The 20818-nt window shown below is 36.6% G+C and overlaps 1 protein-coding gene across 1 annotated transcript in view; it reads right to left on the bottom strand.

Moving 5' to 3' along the window:
• Nucleotides 1-833: 833 nt before the first annotated feature.
• Nucleotides 834-20818, bottom strand: part of CA1 (carbonic anhydrase 1) — a 34514-nt gene continuing 14529 nt past the window's right edge. The window contains exons 2-8 of the mRNA XM_012810326.2: nt 12324-12384; nt 9002-9199; nt 6347-6465; nt 5565-5660; nt 4634-4696; nt 2215-2370; nt 834-1271 (exon numbers count right to left, since the gene is read on the bottom strand). Coding sequence (XP_012665780.1) covers nt 1152-1271; nt 2215-2370; nt 4634-4696; nt 5565-5660; nt 6347-6465; nt 9002-9199; nt 12324-12360 — 789 coding nt within the window. The 5' untranslated portion in view covers nt 12361-12384 and the 3' untranslated portion in view covers nt 834-1151. The remainder of the gene's footprint in view (nt 1272-2214; nt 2371-4633; nt 4697-5564; nt 5661-6346; nt 6466-9001; nt 9200-12323; nt 12385-20818) is intronic.

Genomic DNA, 20818 nt, shown 5'->3' with positions numbered 1-20818 from the left:
AGAAAAGAAACCCATGTCCCAGTGCCTCCTCCAGCTCTCCTGCATTACATTTTAATAAAGATTTACTTAAATTCTGGCCCCCAAATCAAATACTTCAAAAGAAGTTCCTTAGTATGGTTATTAGGTGTAAAATAAACACATCTTTTTTTATGTCTTCCTCAGAGGAATAAAGAAATTTCTGTGTCTCATAGTTCACAGCAACTTCAAACTCTTGGGCTCAAGCCATCCTCTTGCTTCAGCCTCCCTAGTAGCTGGGACTACAGGCACACGCCACAACGCCCAGCTATTTTTAGAGACTGAGGTCTTGGTCTTGCTCAGGCTGGTCTCAAACCTGTCAACTCAGGCAATCTACCCACCTTGGCCTCCCAGAGTGTTAGGATTACAGGTGGGAGCCACAGTGTCCAGCCAAAAGATGTCATTTTTATCAGAGAGAACACAAACAGTAGAAATCTCGGGCCAGCATAATAATATTATTATCTGACTGTCATCTTAGCTGTATGTTTGCCTTCAAGAATAAGCAAATGAATTTCTCAATACTTCATCTCAAGTTGATCTTAGGTCAGTATATTACAAAATTCTCTTGCAAGTAAGATATTTAAGATTTTTGAATGTAAATGGCGTAGAAACTTACTTTTTAAAATAAAGTGCACAATTGACAACAAAGAAAGGAATACAATTATTGTATTGATCCAAGTAAACTGAACAAAATAGGAAGAGATATAAATCCCTTCGTTGTTTGTAATTATGAAGAATTCCACTTGAACTTAAGGATAAACTGATGCTTACAGATTACTATTTGCAAGCAGATTATTTATTATTTGAGCATAAGCATTAAGAACCAAAATTGCAGTTTTTTAGTTCTACAATAGGAAAAGACACCAATCACTCAGCAGTTTGTAACTAAGAAGAATTCTACAAATAAAGTTAAATGTAAGCATAAATTTATGCTTACCGATTACTATTTGCAAGCTTACAGATTATTATTTGAGTATAAGCATTAATAACTAAAATTAAAGTTCTTCATTCTACAGATTAAATTTGCAGGTATGTTATCTTGGTAGCATTGAAATCAATGTTTCTTAAAAATTAGTATTTTACTGGATTATGTTAGAAGCAGGGCTGTGTTCTTGAAGGTGAGTTCCTTCTTGGGCTCATGAGAATGAAGCTTTCACTGTCCTGCCCTTCAGAGGCTGGGGCGGTCGGTTGTTGTGCTGTATGGGGACAGCATTTTCACCTTCGGCATTCGATAGAAGGCTGCGGAACTGTGCCAGCTAGAAGGAGGAAATATTTAAATAATCGAAAGTCATTCAAGTTATAGGAAGCACTTTATTTTTAGTATTATTGATGCACTGATATTTAGAAAACTGAGGTTTCACCAGGGGAAAGGGAGGAGGCCCCAGATCCTTCACATTCCTTTGATCTAGGCATTTTGCTTAAATCATTGAGGACTGTCTGGGTTAGGATACCAATTTCCTCGCTCTAGCTGAGGTCCCGTGGGCAAGTGACTTATCATCTTAATGTCTCAGCTTCCATATAGCACCTTCTTCGTTGTGTTGTGAAGATGAAATGGGTTAATGCACGTGAAGTATTGGAATGATGTGTGTATAGCGTTGTTCAATAAATGTCAGCTAGCAATAGGCTACTGTTCTGTATAGGTTTGTTATGACAGTTGACTGGCAAAACAAACACAAGACACCTAGTGAAAGTCGTTGCTTAATTAATGGTAATTATTACCGTCATTATTACACATAGAAATTAATGAGATACTTTATTGGATATTTAAAAGCTTAGCCCTCTGCTGACCTCGAAAAAAAGAACAAAATATTTTGCCAGCTATCAAATTGTGCTGGTTGAGAGCTGCGGTCCCACAAAGTCTCAGCAGAACTTCCAGTCACAGTTTTTCTTTTGTTTCTGAAAACTTCAATAAGATATTTGGCAAAGTTGGACTTGAATGTATTAAAGAAGAAGGAATGATGAGCATTCTAAATCTCATTTTTTTTTCTCCATAAAGTAAAAAAAAAAATGGTATGGTAATGTACCCTTTTGGATCATTCAATAGAACTATGCCAGAAATGAATCATTTTTTATTGGAAGGGAAAATAAACTTCTCACAGACGTAACTGACACAATAATCTCCCTTACTGATACTATCAGGTGAGGCGATGTTCCTGCTTTGCGTTTCCAGTTTCCCCTCCTTTGCCTTTGATACTCTACCTGTTCCGAGCCTACACTGATGGGCTCCTTACAGATGATCCAGATTACGCTCTCGTGAAGAGGAGGGTGAGTCAGAGAGCCAGGGTAGGTCCAGTAATCCAGGGATGAAGGAAGGAGCACAGAGGGGTCAAAATTTGTGAATGGGGCTCGTTTGCCCTGGAAGAAAAAGTATCCATTATTATATTATGACATAAAATATTGTCTTCTGTTAATATATGTGATATAAATGTTACATTATCTTGTTATATATTATCTAGAGTTTAGCCAAAATGTTATTGGTTTTTAAAAACTATTTGTCATCACATGACTGGTGTGTTTATGGATAAAATAAAAGTAACAAAAGAGACAAGATGAAAAATGTGCTACGTGTAAGTTTTGACCAAGAAACCGTCTTCCTTTTTCATTTGGTTGAAGATAAGAAAAGCTTCAAACAAATTTGTATGATCTATGTTCCTTAAAAGATTTAATTTTCAATATAAAGCCTTTATTGTTTCTTTAGGAGTGATGCCAGATTCTGTTCTAATGGCAAAGATATTTATTAACAAGGATATTGGCTGCATTTCGGTTTTATACTATTTATTCCCATTATCTATTCTGATGGATGGTTATTCTTATAGAAAATGTACTGGTATTTGTATATTTGTACGGTCATCTTTTATGCAATCAACTTTATCCGACTTTTGTATTGATTCTGTTTTTATTTCATTTTTTATTTTTTAAGAAGATGATAACTTCTTTTTAAAAAAAATTTATGATGATGATGATTGTTTTTTGAGACAGAGTCTCACATTGTTGCCCTTTGTAGAGTGCTGTGGCATCATAGCTCACAGCAACCTCAAACTCTTGGGCTTAAGCTATTGTCTTGTTTTAGCCTCCCAAGTAGCTGGGACTACAGGTGCCCTCCACAATGTCTGGCTATTTTTAGAGACAAGGCCTCCCTCTTGCTCAGGCTGGTCTTGAACCTGTGAGCTCAGGCAGTCCACCTTAGTCAGCCTCCCAGAGTGCTAGGATTACAGGTGTGAGCTACAGCACCTGACCTTGATTCTGTTTTTTAGCTGATTATTTAAAATTCTTCAGGTGGGTGTTAATAATCCTATCATCTGCACTTGATGATAGTTTTATTTTTGATTTTCGGGTATCTATGCCAATTCTCTTATTTCTCCTTTACTTTATTGTGTTAATTAGGATCTTCGTTATAATTTTTAATTGTGATGGTCACAGTACCACTTTGGTTTTGGTCCTAATTGAAATGGAAATGCTGCAAATGTTTCACTACAAAGTTTGATCTGAGTTTTCATTCTTTATCAAATTCTGGAAGTTTTCAGAACATTTTCTTTCATTTTGTTTTATCATCAGGAAAGGGCATTGACTTTCATCACCTTTCTTTCTTATTTTATTATTGTCTGCTTTTATCTTCACTATTTCCTTCTTTTTTCTCTTCACATATTATTTTTTATATTTTTGAGCTGAATGCTTATTTTTACCTGTCATTCTCTCGTTATAATACACATATTTGAAATTTAATCTTTTCAACAATCAGCACAAATCACATTTATTCTATGTAAAAAATATGACAGTCCTCCACACCATGCACAGAAATTATAAATCTCTGACTTACGGCTAAATATCTTCTTTTACAACAGTAATGCTAAGGTTGGATATATCAGAAAACCCACCTGTTTTTTGAGTTGACAAATAGGAATCACAATTATCAAATATTGCACATTAATGATATTTCAAAAGACTATGCTTAATTCTTGACGTTTTGTACTACTAAGAAGATAGACATCTTCCTTCATGAGATGGGAAATATTCCCCATTTCATTCGGATGTCATTTTTCTTTTTCTTTTTTTTTTTTTTTTTTTTTTTTTTGAGACAGAGTCTCAAGCTATCCCTCTGGGTAGAGTGCTGTGGCATCACAGCTCACAGCAGCCTCCAACTCCTGGGCTCAAGCGAGTCTCCTGCCTCCGCTTCCCAAGTAGCTGGGACCACAGGCACCCACCACAATGCCTGGCTATTTTTTTTGGTTGCAGCCCTTATTGTTGTTTGGCGGGCCGGGCTGGATTCGAACCGGCCACCCTAGGTGTATGTGGCTGACGCCTTAGCCACTTGAGCCACAGGCGCCGAGCCCGGATGTCATTTTTCAAGCAGATGGCTATATAACCTATTTTTCTACAGGCCATAGTCTACTGAAATCAATAAACAGTCACTATGAAAAACAAACAAACAAACAAACAAACAACCAAATCCTTGCTGTCAGAGACTTTCTCAGAAACAGGCAATATGTAATTTATACTTTGATCGGTAACTTTTTTTTCAGTCTCCCTATTATCTACTTCAAATATATTCATTAAACAATTTCCATACTACAGTGAATTTTTGTTCTTTGATTTAAACTAATGTACTTAGTCTACTTACCTTAGTTTTAACTGCACTTAGAGCATCAAGTACTTTCTGCAGCTTTGGGTTGGCCTGACCAACCTGGAGATCACAAAAAAAAAAAAAAAAAAAAAAAGTGTGCAATAAAGGTTGCTATCAAACACTGTTTCGGTAAATCTTTGATTTTTTTCAACAACTGATGAGAGCTCAGGTATTTTCTCTCTGCCTTAGAAGAGAACATTTTGCATGGTGTATATCTTTATGGGGCTTTGTACAGTATAAATTGTCCATGTAACTACAGATAAAGTAACAAACGAAAAGCTTGACTTAAATTTGAGAAAGATGTACAAAATTATAAAATATGACATCTAGAAATTTAGCAAAACTGTGATACAATAAAAAAGCTCTTACTTTTGGTCCATTCTATTAGTTATAATTGGTATAATTTTTGCTGTATTATGAGCATTTGGTAATGGTTCACTGGAACCATAATTTGGAAAATTAGTTACTCAAGCGTATTCAATATAATAATAACTTTCTTATACAACTTTTCAGGGATTCTTCTATAGATGATTTGAACAATATCTGCTATTTGAAAAATCAACTGAATGTTCTTTATGGGAAAAAATCCTTTTAACATTTCCTTCCTGATGAGATATTAAATTGATAAATTTTGAATATATGCCATAGAAAGTTTAGAGAACAGGAAATTTGGAAGAGTTGGACAATAAAAACTCCCTTTCCACCCATGAACCCTGTCCTAGTCCACCCTCAACTGAAACTCCCTGTAGAGGGAAAAAGAGAGAGAAAACCAAGCAACAGAGTACTAGGGTACTATTGACCTGTAGTCATCAGGAGGCTGGGAACTTTTCAGAAAGGCTCGTGTTTCTGCTACTTTATCTCATCGCACTTTGTGGTCCGATTGGTAAGATACAGTATGAGCAGAGTTGTGTAACTATCTGTAACTCACCTTCATCAAAGCAGCAATAATTGCCAAACCATCAGCCTTGGAGGCAGCTTCAGCAAAGCTGGGGTACTTTGCAGAATTCCAGTGAACTATGTGAAGCTGAAGATGAGAATATGGCAAATTCATTACTTATAATAGTTCGAACACAAAGCTAAGCTGTAAATTAACTCGCCACTATGTGAACATGTATCTTAGCATAGAGAGATAAAACTTACATGAAACTTTGCCCACTGAATGGGAAGGGTTATGTTCTCCCTCTTCAAAAGTATTATCTATGTACTGAGTAGAGTAAGTAGATTTGCAAATCCTGAAGTAGTAAGTAAAATTTCATTTCCTACAGTATCATTGAGTATTCAGTGTTGCTCCTTTTCATATCTTTAACTTATTTTTTGTTAAATCATAAGCACATAGATCATGTATACATTAATGCATTTATAGGGTACAATGTGCTGATTTAATATAGAATTAAGAACGCTTATATCACACCAGTTAATATACACCTCATCATGATGTCATATACCTCGTCATGATGTCAGGGTAACAATTTTTGAGGCTTTCTCAGGGAAGGGTGAAACTTGAACTCAGGAGTTCTGCTCAAAGTTTAGCTACCTCTTTCCACGTGAAAATTTTCCTTCTATTACTGATCATAGTGAGACTGTGTCTGGTTTTAATGGAGCCTGGGGGAATCAGAATGCTCACTTCTTTGAAGTTATATGATGGTATCATGATGTAAGGGAGCTACTACACTTCCCTGTAACTATCTTTCATGCATTAAATTACATTACCTCTCCAGAATATTTGACTCCATCCACAGTGTGCTCAGAACCATAGTCATTTGTACTGCCCCAGTGAAAATGGAACTGATGGAGCCGATAGCTTTCAGAGAGAGGACCACCTTTTAGCACTGCAAAAAAGGAAACCTACTGTTAGCCTTATGATCATAAGTTCCTGCTTATCTTTGCATATAATGTAAACCTACAGTAGATTGTATTGAGTAGAAATGAACACAAACTCGAATGCTAAAACTTTCATCATGGTTTTTTTTATCACAGCTGTGATGTTGGCATTTGTACCTACAGAGTACCATCGACTGTGGTGTAGATGAGATACAATTCCAAGCAAACGAACTATAATTTTACCTATTTCTAGCTCCTAGAAAGCACATTCCAAGGTAAATGCATTATATGATTGTAGGACTTTCTTTGACTCTCCTTTAATTTGCATGTTTATTCGTTCATTCTTTCAGCAAAGACCGTGTAAGCAGTATGCATCAAAATCTTCAGTAGTTTATTTTGATTCATTCTTTCAACAAAGACTATATAAGCAGTAAGCATAAAAGCTTCAGTAGTTTATTTTGACTCACAAATTACTCATCACTTACTCTGCAATTGATGCAGACATAACATTCTTTCTCGACAGCTTTGTTAAGAGTCCCTGGCCAGGGACTAAGAGAAAGTGCAGTGGGGCAGTGGGATGACTTTAAAAAAAAATTTTTTTTTTTGAGACAGAGCCTCCAGCTATCCCCCTGGGTAGAGTGCTGTGGCATCACAGCTCACAGCAACCTCCAACTCCTGGGCTCAAGTGAGTGTCTTGCTTCAGCCTCCCAAGGAGCTGGGACCACAGGTGCCTGCCACAACACCCGGCTATTTTTGTTTGCAGCCATCATTGTTGTTTGGAGGGCCTGGGCTGGATTTGAACCTGCCACCTTAGGTGTATGTGCCTTAGCTGGTGCCTTAGCCACTTGAGCCACAGGCGCTGAGCCGACTTTTAAAATTTTAATATTGAATGATTCTGTTGTTTAGAGAGGTGACCTAATCATATGAGTAATTAAACACATAGAATACCAGATCTAATCTGATTTTAATAGTGGACATAACTCCAAAGTGCCTAAAATTAGGCCCCAACTCTTATAGGGAAGTGCTAAAACAAGTTTGGCTTTGTAAGTGAGTAGAACTGTTTTATGGAAAGGTCATTTAACAAATTATCCAATAAACCTTTATGAAAAGGTAACTATTCAGCAAGAAATGTGCCATATTCTGGGATATGACAATAATTTAGTCACTCCTCTATTTCTCTTGTCTGCTCTGCTCATCCACCCTTATCACCATAGTGTCATCAGAGCTCAGTGCAGCCTTTAACTCCTGGGCTCAAGTGATCCACCTGCCTCAGCCTCCAGAGTAGCTGGGACTATAGGTGCATGTTGCCAGGCATAGATAATTTTTAAATTTGTTAAGTAGAGACATAGTCTTGCTCTTTCTTTCTTTCTTTCTTTTTTTTTTTCCATTGAGGCATTTTATTTTCAGTGTGTATTACATCCCTAGAAAAAGAATCCCAGGATTTTCCCTCCTGTGTGTTTTCTTCTTGCTTCTTTGTGGTCCATGATGCCAGCTAAAGTTGTCAGTACAATGAAACCAAACTGGCGAGATGGGAGCAGGTTATTCTGTCAGTTTTCTAGATCTTTGAGTTGCACGTCAAACCTGAAGCTGATCATTCCACTCTTGTTTAACCTGCCTGTGAGGTTCACAACAATTTTCCCAGCTCTACTATCATTGATGATTTCAAATTCGCCAATGTAACCATGCTTCTTCATCACAGTTAGAAATCAGATGATTTTGGAGCATGGCCTTACAAGAACTTTTGTTGATGATGATGATTTTTTTTTTCTTTTTGAGACAGAGTCTCAACCTGTCACCCCAGATAGAGTGCCGTGGCATCACAGCTCACTCACAGCAGCCTCAAACTTTTGGGCTTAAGCGATTCTCTTGCCTCAGCCTCCCAAGTAGCTGGGCCTATGGGTGCCTGCCACAACACTTGGCTATTTTTGGTTGTAGTTGGCATTGTTGTCTGGCAGGCCCACCAGGGCTGGATTTGAACCCGCCATGTCCAATATATGTGGCTGGTGCCAAAGCTTCTAAGCTATAGGTGCCGAGCCTGTTGATGCTCTTAAGAGCACCAGCCAGGACATTCATGCACACCATTATGGTGGCAGGATCTTGCTCTTGCTCACACTGGCCTCAAGCTCTTGACCTCAAGAGGTCCTTCTGTCTTGGCCTCCTAAAGTGCTAGGATGATAGGCATGAGTCACTGGGCCAGGCCTGCCGTTTCAGTTTTATATTCCTAATGACTGGTTCACTGGAATTTTTTTGTAAAAATACTGTTTATCTACAGACAGTGATGTGAACATAAAAATATTGACATGGCCAGAAGAGTTTATGGGATGGTGTCATTTAGAAAGACTGAAAAAAGACAGGGCTGGGAGTTTTCCAAATCATATTTAACACTTGGACATTTTCTAGAAATCTAAGATGCCTCATTATATTACGGCAACGTTACACACATGCGTAGAAGACTGAGGATTGGTATCGTGTTTCTTAAGCCTCATTGTTTTAATTTTCCCAGTAGCTGCTAAGAAAAAAATATCAGAAGGTTCTTTGGCTCACCTGACTGGTTGTCATTGTCCTCAAAATTTACGTGGAAGGAATGTCCCACATTGATAATCTCCTTGGATGCAGCTGGGTTGTAGGAGACGCTGATAGGCTTCAGAGAGGGGTCATGTTTGGTTTCACTGGTTTTAATGTCAATAGGAGACTGGTTATTTCCATCCGCAATGGGATACAGATTTCTCCATTGTTCAGGGCCTGACAAGACAAATATATGCATAAAATCAAAATTTTATCAAATGTTGATTCCAAGTTTTAGGAGTATATCTACTTGTTTTTTAATTAGATTAGGTTTTATTTGGGTACCTTAAATGATGTCCTATTCAGATTAAGGGAAATTCTGTGTTTGAGAATGTCCTTTTCCTATAACATGCTATACAACAGCATTTCGGCCAACACTAGTAACATAGGCCATACTCTTTGTCTATAGGATCAGATTATCCATATTTTACTATTCACAATATATTTCTAATACAAGTATACCTCCTTCCCTTTTGCTTAACTTTTTAATTTCCTAGGTATGTGTTTTTTACACATTGAAGGTTTGTGGCAATCCTGTGTTGAGTAAGTCTATTGGAAATATTTTTCCAACCACACATGTTCACTTTGAGTCTCTGTGTCACATTTTGGCAATTCTCACAATATTTCACACTGTATTTGACATTGTATCTGTGTGGCGATCTTTCATGTTGCTATGATAATCCTTTTGGGGCACCACCAACTGTGCCATACAAGGTGGCCAACCTAATCCGTGTTCTGTGAGTTCTGACTGCTTCCCTGGACGGCTATTTTTTCTCTCTCTCATTGGGCCTCCCCATTCCCGGAGACACGACAATTTTGAAATTAGGACAATTAATAACCCAATAATTACCTGTAAGTATTCCAGTGAAGGAAGAGTCACACTTCTCTCACTTTATATCAAAAGCTAGAAATGATTAAGTTTAAAGAGAAAGGCATGTCACAAGCTGTGATAGCCCCCAAAGTAGGCCTCTTGTGGCAGTTAGCCATGTTATGAAGGCAAAAGAAAGTTCTCCACGGAACTTAAGAGTGAACATGCCAGAGAACATAAGAATTATAAGAAAGCAACACAGACTTATTGCTGATACGGGGAAAGTTTTAGTCGTCTGTGTAGAAGATCAAATTAGCCATAATATTCTCTTAAGCCAAAGCTTAATCTAGAGTAAGATCCTAACTCTCTTTAATTATAGGAAGGCTGAAACAGGTAAAGAAGCTGCAGAAGAAAAGTTAGAAGATACCACAGGTTGGTTCATGAGGTTTAAGGAAAGAAGCCATCTCCTTGACGTAACAGTGTGAGGTGAAGCAGCAAGTGCTGACACAGAAGCTGCAATACGTTACTGGAAGACACAGCCTAGATAACTGATTAAGGCAGAGACACTGAACAACAGATTTTCAGTGTAGATGAAATAGCCTTCTCTTAGAAGAAGATGCTGGTTAGGACTTTCATAGCTAGTGGGGGAGAAGTCAATGCCTGGCTTCAAAGCTTTTGAGGTGAGGTTGATGCTCTTGTTAGGGGCTAATGCAGCTGATGACTTTAAATTGAAGCTGATGCTCATTTTTACTATTTTTGAAATCTTAGAACCCCGTACAAATAATGCTAAATCTCCTATGCAGATCCTCTATAAATGGAACAGCAAAGCCTACATGATATCACATCTGTTTCCTGAATAAAAAGCAGGGTTTCCTGAATATTTTAATCCCACTGTTGAGATTTACTCTTCCCAAAAAAAAATTTCTTTTAAAATATTGCTACAAATTGACAATGCACCTGGTCGTGCAAGAATTCTGATGGAGATGTATAGGGATATGACTGTGGTTTTTATGCCTGCTAACGCAGCACCTATTCTGCAGCCATTGATCGAGGAGTAATTTCTCCTTTCAAGTCTTATCACATGGAAATAGATTTTATAGCTGCTATAGATATTGAATATGAGAGGGCTCATAGATCTGGACAAAGAAAGTTGAAAAACTTCTGGAAAAGATTCAGCATTCTAGATGCCATTAAGATCACTGGTGATTCATGAAAGGAGGTCAAATGATCAACATTAATGGGAGTTTGGAAGAAGCTAGTTCCAGCCCTCATGGACCTAAGATTTCAGGGGAGGAAGTAGCTGAAGACATGGTGGAAATAGCAGGAGAACTAGAATTAGAAGTGGAGCCTGAAGATCTGACTGAACTGCTACAATCTCACGATAAAATTTTAAGGGATGAGGAGTTGCTTGTCATGGATGAGCAAAGGAATCGACTAGTGAAGATTCTGTTATATTGTTGACATAACCACGAAGGATTTAAAATATTACATAAGCTTAGTTAATAAAATAGCAACAGAGTTTGATAATATTGACTCCAGTAAGGTGCTATCAAGTACTACAGGCTACAGAGAAGTCTTTTTTTTTTTTTTTTTGCAGTTTTTGGCCGGGGCTGGGTTTGAACCTGCCACCTCCAACATATGGGGCTGGCATCCTACTCCTTTAAGCCACAGCGCCACCCTTACAGAGAAGTCTTTCATGTAGAGAAGAGTCAACTGACATGGTAAACTTTCTTGTTGTCTTATTTAAGAAATTGCCGCAGTCACCTCACCTTTCAGCAGAACCCACTGTAATTAGTCAGTAGTCATCAATATTGAAGCAAGATTCTCTTCCAATAAAAGATATGACTCACTGTAGGCTCAGATGCTTGTTAGTATCTTTTAGCTACAAAGTATTTTTAAATTAAGCTATGCACATTTTTGAACATAATGATATTGCATACTTAATAGACAACAGTATAGAATAAACAATTTGGGAAACCCCCCAAATTATGTGACTCACTTTAAGTGATATTCACTTTATTACAGTGATCTGGAACTTAACCCGCAATGTCTCCGAGGTATGCCTGTATATACTGAGGGCTGCCTCTCTATACATACACACACACTTTTTAAGAGATTTTGTTGGAAGTAAAATCCATCATTCCCCAAAAGCAGATGAACTGCAGATAAAACGGATGTATAGAACATGCATGGTTACCCCTGACCAGTAATGGTGCTATCGATTCAATTTTGAAAAGTAATACTATGTACACAGATAACATCTCTTAAAATATATACACAATTTTTTGGCACCCTCTCTATAAATCAAACACATTTTGTAGACAATGAAGGCCCAAGGCAACTGCTAAGAATGCAAGCAAATATATTATACTTTTTCAAAGTCAGCAATTCAAACAATTAACCTATGGTGGTTATTTTAAATGTTTAATGCCTCTTCTACTGGAGAAAAGAATAAGCAATTATTTTGATCTACGAGAACAGAAGAACTCTTACCATTTTTGCCATCATATCCCCAGTTTAAACTTGCCATGATCTTCTACTTAGTTTTCTTTTTCTGAAAACAAAAATAACGCCTTGAATAACTAACTGAAGCTGTGCACACACAGCAGATACCTCAAACCATCACTGGGGTGTTTTTATAGAAACTGCTCTGCCCTTAATAGGTCACTATTTCATCATTTCTACTCATCAGGAAGTAACCTGTATCTAAAAAAGGTGTTGTAAAAAAATTCTACAAGGATTATGTAAGTTTCAACTGTTTAATTTTCCTATATTATAAAAGAATTGTCAAAACCTTAGATTTTTATAAAACTAAGTCCTGTTTCACCCATGTTAGTAGAAGATATAGATGAATATTTTCATATGTAATTCTTTAGACTCCCTAATAAAAAATACTTTGTGCACTTAAGATGTCCAGTTCTACTGTTGTAGATCCTTAAGTAATGCTAGCAGCAATAATTTAATAAGAAGAATAATTTGTGTATTAACAGGCTGATCTGAACTAGTATCACAATGCTAACTTAAAGTCAGATAATGAAATCATGAATTATTTCTAATATATGTTATCCATACTGATACATTTTGTAGGCACACATTTCTTAAAGCAATATGAAAATTCATAAATGGAAAAGGTTTTAATATGAAAATTAAATATAGCCAAATATTTATTTTACACATCAAAATAAAAGCCTCTTTTTAAATAGTTCTATACAACTTATAAATGACTTTAATATCATTTTATTTCACTATCACACATAATACACACATATTCTATAAAGTAAGAACAAGTATTTTGTAGTTGAGAGATGTTAAAGGACTTTGTCACCAGGGGCAAGACGCCAAGGCATCAGCCTCCAAATCCACTGCTTTCTTCACTATACTTCTGCCAAATGCTACACTGGGCCAGCTATGAAGTGGATAATCCCTTCATTTTCCTTTTATGCCCACGATTCTCTAAGTCCAATTTAAGCCTGGACCGTGATGAGAATTGACAACTGTTGAGTGATAAGAAGGTCCGCAGGACTTTTCAGGGAGGCAAAGAAAACTTTGAATGTGTCAGACTCTGGCTAGGTCCGTATGTTCAAGCTCTAAATGTGCTCAAATGAAATACAACCAGAAAAATAATAAGCTTCTATAATAATGCTTTCTTCATGCCATGATAGTCATACCTCCTTTCATATTGTAGAACTGCCTGAGCTGCCTGAAACTCCTAGAGGAAGAAGGGGAGGAAGAGCAATTTTTAACAAGGCTGACTAGAGATGCATTTGTTGCTTTGTGGCTAAGGATAGCGCACTGCCCCATGTGCAGAGTGGTCCTTGGATCCCTAGCACCCGCACAGTGGGGAGAGGCCCAAGCTTCCATTCCATGGCTTCTGCAGGTGTAAAGAGCTATTGCTTAACAAAGAACTCTTTTGTGAAGGGACCATTGATTGAAGGCTCAATATGTATCAAGTGCTGTGTTAAAATCTTTACATGCATTAAGTAACTTAATTTTCACAATAATCAAATTGGGTATTAAAACCCAAATTGGGTATTTAAAAATACTGAGACTTACAGAAACAAAGACATCTCTTGAGGGTTATAAAGCTTGTAAGTGGCTGCTTACATGGCATAAGCCTAGGGTTTAAACCCAGATCTGTTTAACTCCAAAGCTTATGCTCTTTTTTAACCTTCAGCTGTCAAGAAATGCACACTGAGCTCTACTTGATTCTGGTTTCTGGAGGATTGGATTAGTTGATGTGGCCTGGTCTGGCTCAAGTAGGCCAACAGTTAGGCTTAATCTTTGGACTCATTTCATTCCAGACACGGTCTGAGATTGGTCAGAAGCCCCTGAGTTGGTAGTAGAAGGCTCTCCTTTGCCAGATAATTTTCCTGCCAATATTGGATACTTTAGTAAAAGTAAATGTTAAGTAAGTTGAATGACTATATTGATCAACATATTTGAAGAGAGACAAGCCCTTTTCATTACATGAATGTTTTAACAGTCACATGAATGACAATTCAATTCATTTCATTTTTAGGCACAAAATTACTTTGAACCCTAACTATTATGACCTTTTGTTTTATTATGTACCCAGGGTGTGTTTGTGTACTCCCATAGCAGAAAATTACCTTGGGAAAGGATATAAAGTTTGATGAGCACTTAGGATTTAAGTCCTAACACCCTTCACCCACCCCATTTACCTTTATTCCTCCTTCTCTGCTCACAAAGTTTGGTTACTATCTATGCCAAATCCAAGATGTTTAATTTTACATTAACTTCACTTTCACCTGCAGCCTCCTGCCAGAGTACTTTTCCAGGATGATAATCCTCGGACTGCTTTTGTATACTAGGAGGAGTTCAATCTATACAACCTCTGACCTTCATCGATAGGAAAAGTTTATTTTCTGAGACCATCAAATATGTCAATGTATGTTAAAGAAGACTTTTTGGCAGTGCATCTTACAAGAGTACATGTGAAATTTACTAAGTGTAGAATATTAATGTCTTGACACAATAACTAAGAAAATGCCGTGAAGGCTATGTTAACTAGTTTGATGAAAATATTTCAAATTGTATATAAAACCAGCACATTGTACCCCACAATTGCATTAACGTACACAGCTATGATTTAATAAAAAAAAAGAAGACTTTTTGGTTTTCTTGATAGACTATTATGAGTAAATATGTATGTATTTAAAACCAGCTAATGGAAAATCTGTATTTGAAGAAAAGTAATGCAAAAGGTTTATAAAAAATTTTGATATAGAATTTCTTAATTGTTAACATAAAGAAGTATCAAATTTACTGTTATTATTAACGAGAATGGTTTCATGTTGTATTCATGCTAAAAGGTGGTGGGTAGGCTAGAAAAGATTATTGCTTATTGAGTGATTTCCATCTCTTGGGTTCTTTAACACAAAATTGAATTCAGTTCTCACAGCAGATCTAGGGGTTAGGTTGAAATCACCTCACTTTCAAAGAATAAGTAACTGCGGCTCAGAAAATCTAAGGCACAGAGCAACCAGAATTTGAATCTATTTCTAGCTACCTCCAGAGACCATGAGTGTGTCCTCTTTTCTATAATATTGCACAACTGTCTTTATCAGGTTGTCTGAATAACATTTACTTAATAACTTTTTACATTTATTTATTGAGCAATGCCAATTACTTCCGTTGAAGATGTTTTTTAGTGCCCAAAAATGTTTCTCAAAGAGCAGTGTTTCCTCAGTGTTTTATAGGATTTAAAAATCACGGGTTTAAGCCAATTTTAAATTGTATTTAAAAACTGTAGCATTTCTTATTTTAACTTTGTTTCTTCTAGTTGCTTAGGTGAATATGTTTCTCTGATTCTTATTTTCTTTTTTATTTCAAAATACTAATTAAGGGGGTTTAAGTCTTTTTGTTACATAGATATCTTGGATATGCTTAAGTTGGGAATTTTGGTAACCTCATCACCAGAATAGTGTTCATTGTACCCAAAAGGTAATTTTTATTCCACACTCACCCTCCCTCCTTCTTGGTCTCTCATGTCCTTTATATTGCTCTGTGCCCTGAACTCATCTATTAGCTCCCACTTACTAGTGAGAACATTTAGCATTTGGTTTTCTATTCCTGAAATACTTCACTTAGTTCATCTATGTTTCTACAAATGACATTCTTTCATTCCTTTCTGTGGCTCAGTAGTACTCCAAGCCAAAGGTCCTGATCCAATATATGCTACAGATACACCCTTAAGAGGGTATATGTGGGCTTCCCCCTTAAACACTTAAACCCCCTTAATTAGTGTTTTGAAATAAAAAAGAAAGTAAGAATCAGAGAAATATATTCACCTAAGCAACTAGAAGAAACAAAGTTAAAATGAGAAATGCTACAGCTTTTAAATTTAAAATTGGCTTAAACCCATGATTTTTTAAATCCTATAAAACACTGAGGAAACGCTGCTCTACCCAAAAGAAAATTCAAAAAGAATCAACAGCTGCTCCAGATGAGAAGGAATCACCTTGAGAACTCCAAAAGTATGAAAAATCGGAGTGAAAGGACACCCATAAAGAAGCACACCAGTTCTCTAGCAATGGATTCCAACCCCCCCCCAAATACTGAAATGACAGATAAAGAAATCTAAATATGAATTGTAAGCAAGCTCAATGATATCAAAGAGAAAATGGAAAAGCAACTCCAAGAAACCAGAAAAACAATACAAGAAATGAGTATTTGAATGAAATGAATGAAAAATTTACTAAAGAGATAGATATATTTAAAATATCAAATAGAATTTCTGGAAATGAAAAGTTCAATACAAAACAAACTGCAAAGTTTTAAGAATAGACTAGCTAAGCAGGAGAAGGAATTTCAGGGCTTGAAGACAACTTTTTTGAATTAACCCAATCAAAAATAAAAAACAAAGAATCAGAAGGAATGAACAAAGACTGAGAAATAGGGGGTTATGTGAAATAACTAGATGTAAGAATAATAGGCATCCCTGAGGGTGACAAAGAGAAAGCACAAAGCCTGAAAAGCCTATTTAAGGGAATAATTGAAGAAAATTTCCCTTGGTAGAGAATTAGACATCCAGATACAAGAAGCTCAAGGAACACCTGGGAGGCAGATTCATTGCAAAAACAGAATCACCACAACATATCATCACCAGACCAGCCAAAGCCAACAGGGAGGAGGAACTCCTGGGAGCTGTGAGGTGAAAACAGCAAGTAACTTACAAAGGAAAACTCATCAGACTAACAGCAGATTTCTCAACAGAAACCTTACTAGCTAGAAGGTTGTAAGAGTTCTAGCTTTAGTTTTCTTAAACAGAACTGCCAGCAAGAATTTCATATCCTGCTAAACTAAGTTTCATAAATGAAGGAGAATTGAAGTCTTTCCTAGATGAACACTATTTTCATACTTTAAAGTTAAAAACATGAACACTTATAAAAGCAAATAAATTATGATGAGTTTCAGATTTAAGTTTGTTATCAAAAATAATTCTTTGGTGGCTCAGCACCTATAGCACAGCAGTGGTGATGGTGCCAGTCACATACACCAAGGCTGATGGATTCAAGCCCAGTCTGGGCCAGCTAAACAACAAAATAGCTGGGTGTTGTGGCAGTCACCTGTAGTCCCAGCTTATTGGGAGGCTGAGGCAAGAGAATGGCTTAAGCCCAAGAGTTGGAGGTTGCTGTGAGTTGTGATGCCACAGCACTCTGCTGAAGGCGACAAAGTGAGACTCTGTCTCAAATAATAATAATAATAATAATAACAATAATAATAATAACTCTTTGGTATAGAAAAAAACAAAAGAATGTGAAAGACTGCCATCCATGCCTAGTTATGGAAGAGATCTGCTAACTGTCATTGAATCACTGAATGTACACCTTAGTAGGACCAAATTCCAAAAGATAGTGGTTGCTTTATAGTGTTTAGAGTTCCATGATGATAAGTGGCTTTCCTGGGATCCCTATTTTCCCTAAAATGAGAAAACATGCATTCTGGAAATAGTCATCTATGACTATTAAATTTGGCTTGACTCGCACTGTTCCCTAAACTCTCTGCTCCTCTAGAAATGTTTCTAGTGGCAAGATAAGCCTTATTTGTAGCAAGAAAGTGAGTTGTGGAGAAGTGGTGATAATTAGCCTGGATACTTCTTCATTAAGACATTAGAAATTCTGATTAATCAATACTACAAACTCTAATCAATTTAAATGGCAAGAAGTTTTATGTGGATTTATCAGCGGTCATTTCCTCTAAATTAGTCTTTCTCACTTTCTTTTCACTTGTATAAATAACAAGGATGCATTACCAGGTTAATTTTTTTCAGTGGATGTCTTTGTTTCATTCATACCTTCTATTATATCATTTGGTCTTGTATCTTTCACTGAATTTGTTGCATTGTGAAAATTTTTTGCTTGAATTTGGAAATTAAGCTATTTGTTTACTTGTTTCATGTCTATGTAACAGTCTCTAAAAAGGCACCTCTATGACATAATGGACCTTGACCATTTTTTCACCAGTGCATAGCCAGTATCTGTAGCATACTAGAAAGCACTGGTGCTCATTATATGGTTGTAGAGAGAGTGATTAAATGGTCATTTTAAAACTTAACTGTTCTATTGTCATGAAAACTTAGAAGGATGGAATGCTTAGCGGGGATTATGCCTCCCAAAGGCGCTGATCTAAACTCAGGGGTGTGAGAAGCAGTATGCTTGGGCATGTGAATGAACTTTGCTAAAAGTAAACTCACATTCATTTTTGGACTAAAGAAAAGGAGCCTGTCCATTCTCAGTTCTATTATTGGGAGGAATGAAGTGGCCAGACTGTGTCTGTCAGTCATTGCTGGGGGAGTGAGAACACTGGTCTTTATAAGTGTCAAATTTTCTGACACTTCATAAGTGTCAAAATTTAACTCTTCAAATATGGTTTGAACTTTTGGCATGCAAATTTTGAAAAAAATCCATAACTCTAAGAACTTTTATTAATGTAATTAGGGAAATTTTCAACCTTACATTTACTATCTTGGGATATTGTATTTTTTAAGGCAATTTTAAATCTGCTCATGAGTGGGTTTTTAAAATTAATAATCAATTCAGCTCTCTATATATAATCATTTCAATCCACAACACAGAGGCATTCATAACATCTTATAATTTCATACTTTTGAAAACATTAAATTTTAAATTTATCTAGTTGACCATCATGCTTATTAAAATTACTAGCTAGAAAGATATACTATATACTTTGAAAATGTAGGATGGTGAACTTTCGTGCCAATCATTAGGAATCTCTTTTAATACATGAACAGATAACTTGGGCAGGTTAATTAACCATCTTCATATTTATTTTTGAAACTGAGAAAATACAATTTGTATCTTATCTTCTGTAACTAGTTGGGGAACTAACGAATCTTTCTATAACAGATGACATTATTAAGCCGTATTTCTCACCTAAAAACATCGTAATGTATTGTGAATCATAAAATACTGCACAAATGTAAATGATCCATTAAGCTTCATTTAAAAAAAAGGAGTTGGATTTTGATTCTCAGGCAAATAGATGATGATATAAAACAAAATATTTCAAGTAATTGCATGTGGTCTGAAATTCAAACAATTGCATGACAGATATCTGCTTGACTCACATTGAACTAAATCCTACATGAAAATATTAAAGGCGGTAAGTTCTCAAGTATAAATGTTAGGGGAGGTGAAAGTCAGCCACATCAGTCACCTTGCTGTGTAACTCCTTCCATGCACCTTTTCTGGGGTCTATCTACCTAAAATAATTTTAAGATTAAAACAAATTCTGCTGATTCCCCTAATAACTTTGTTAGCTCTCTAATTCTATCAAAGACTGGACATCTAAAATGAATTTGCAAGTGAATATGTCCTTTCCAAATCCTGTGTTTCTTAATGTATAGTTTGCCAATCACCTGCCTCAGAGGTGGTATCAAAATTCAGTGCCTGTGTCTCCCCTGATTATTTACTTGATTGAAATGGCCTTAGCCAATTTGGATGGTCAACAAATATGAAGGTCTTTTAGTAAGTACTGGTAGCCTTGTTAGAGGTGTCTGGGCATTATCTAAATTCACCCCCACAATCTAACTACCAAGAGCTCAATGAAAACAAGTCTTTGACCAAATTCCCCAGTTGTACCTATGTGATTAGCAAATAGGCACAGTACAGTCACATGAATTTTCTATAGTTTCGAGAAGGTCGGTTACAAGGGAAGCTCACTCACCAGCAGCTTGTGTGAAAATCTTACTCCAAACAGGCTTTGCTGACATCAGGACTTGGGTTGGATTTGGCAGCTGGGTCCACTGAGGCCAGACTCACAAGCTACATCAATTGCCTTCAAGTGCTGGGCTTGTCCTGTTCTTAGAAGACTTATTGGCCTAGCAGATTTTTCCTACTTAGACACTATTCTCAATACCACTAATTTTGTGAGTACGGAATTATTTCTAATTTTTTTCTATAGTAAATAACAAATCTTGTGGTGTTGATTTCACAATAAACAGCTATTAGGATATTCTTAAGCATTCGTATAGATGTTAGGTTATATATACAGGTATGTTATTTATACCAAAGAGATGTATAATTATAATACCTACTAAATCAAAATTTCTGCTGGTATGACCTAGGAATCTGCGTTTTAAACAAACATTCCCAGGTAATAATTTTTTAAAAATACATTTGACATCTTTTTTCTTTTTTGCCAGGGCTGGGTTTAAACCCGCCACCTCCAGCATGTGGGACCAGCGCCCGACCCTTTTGAGCCACAGACACCACCCCACAGTTGACATCTTTTAAAAACACTTTTTAAAGAACCTGAATACTATATTCCTGACATGCTTCCTTCTTCAGAAAGCAGACCAAATTAATATTCACTCCAACAGCCACTTTAAAAGATACTATGGGGCTTGGCACCTGTAGCTCAAGTAGCTAAGGAGTCAGCCACATATACTGGAGCTGGCAGGTTTGAATCCGGCCCAGCCCATCAAACAACAATGAGAATTATAA

This window comes from Otolemur garnettii, unplaced genomic scaffold (assembly GCF_000181295.1).
Source record: "Otolemur garnettii isolate 467f Iridium unplaced genomic scaffold, OtoGar3 scaffold00004, whole genome shotgun sequence".
NCBI lineage: Eukaryota > Metazoa > Chordata > Mammalia > Primates > Galagidae > Otolemur > Otolemur garnettii.
Note: the sequence above shows the minus strand (reverse complement) of the source record. Positions and strands in the feature narration are given on the sequence as shown.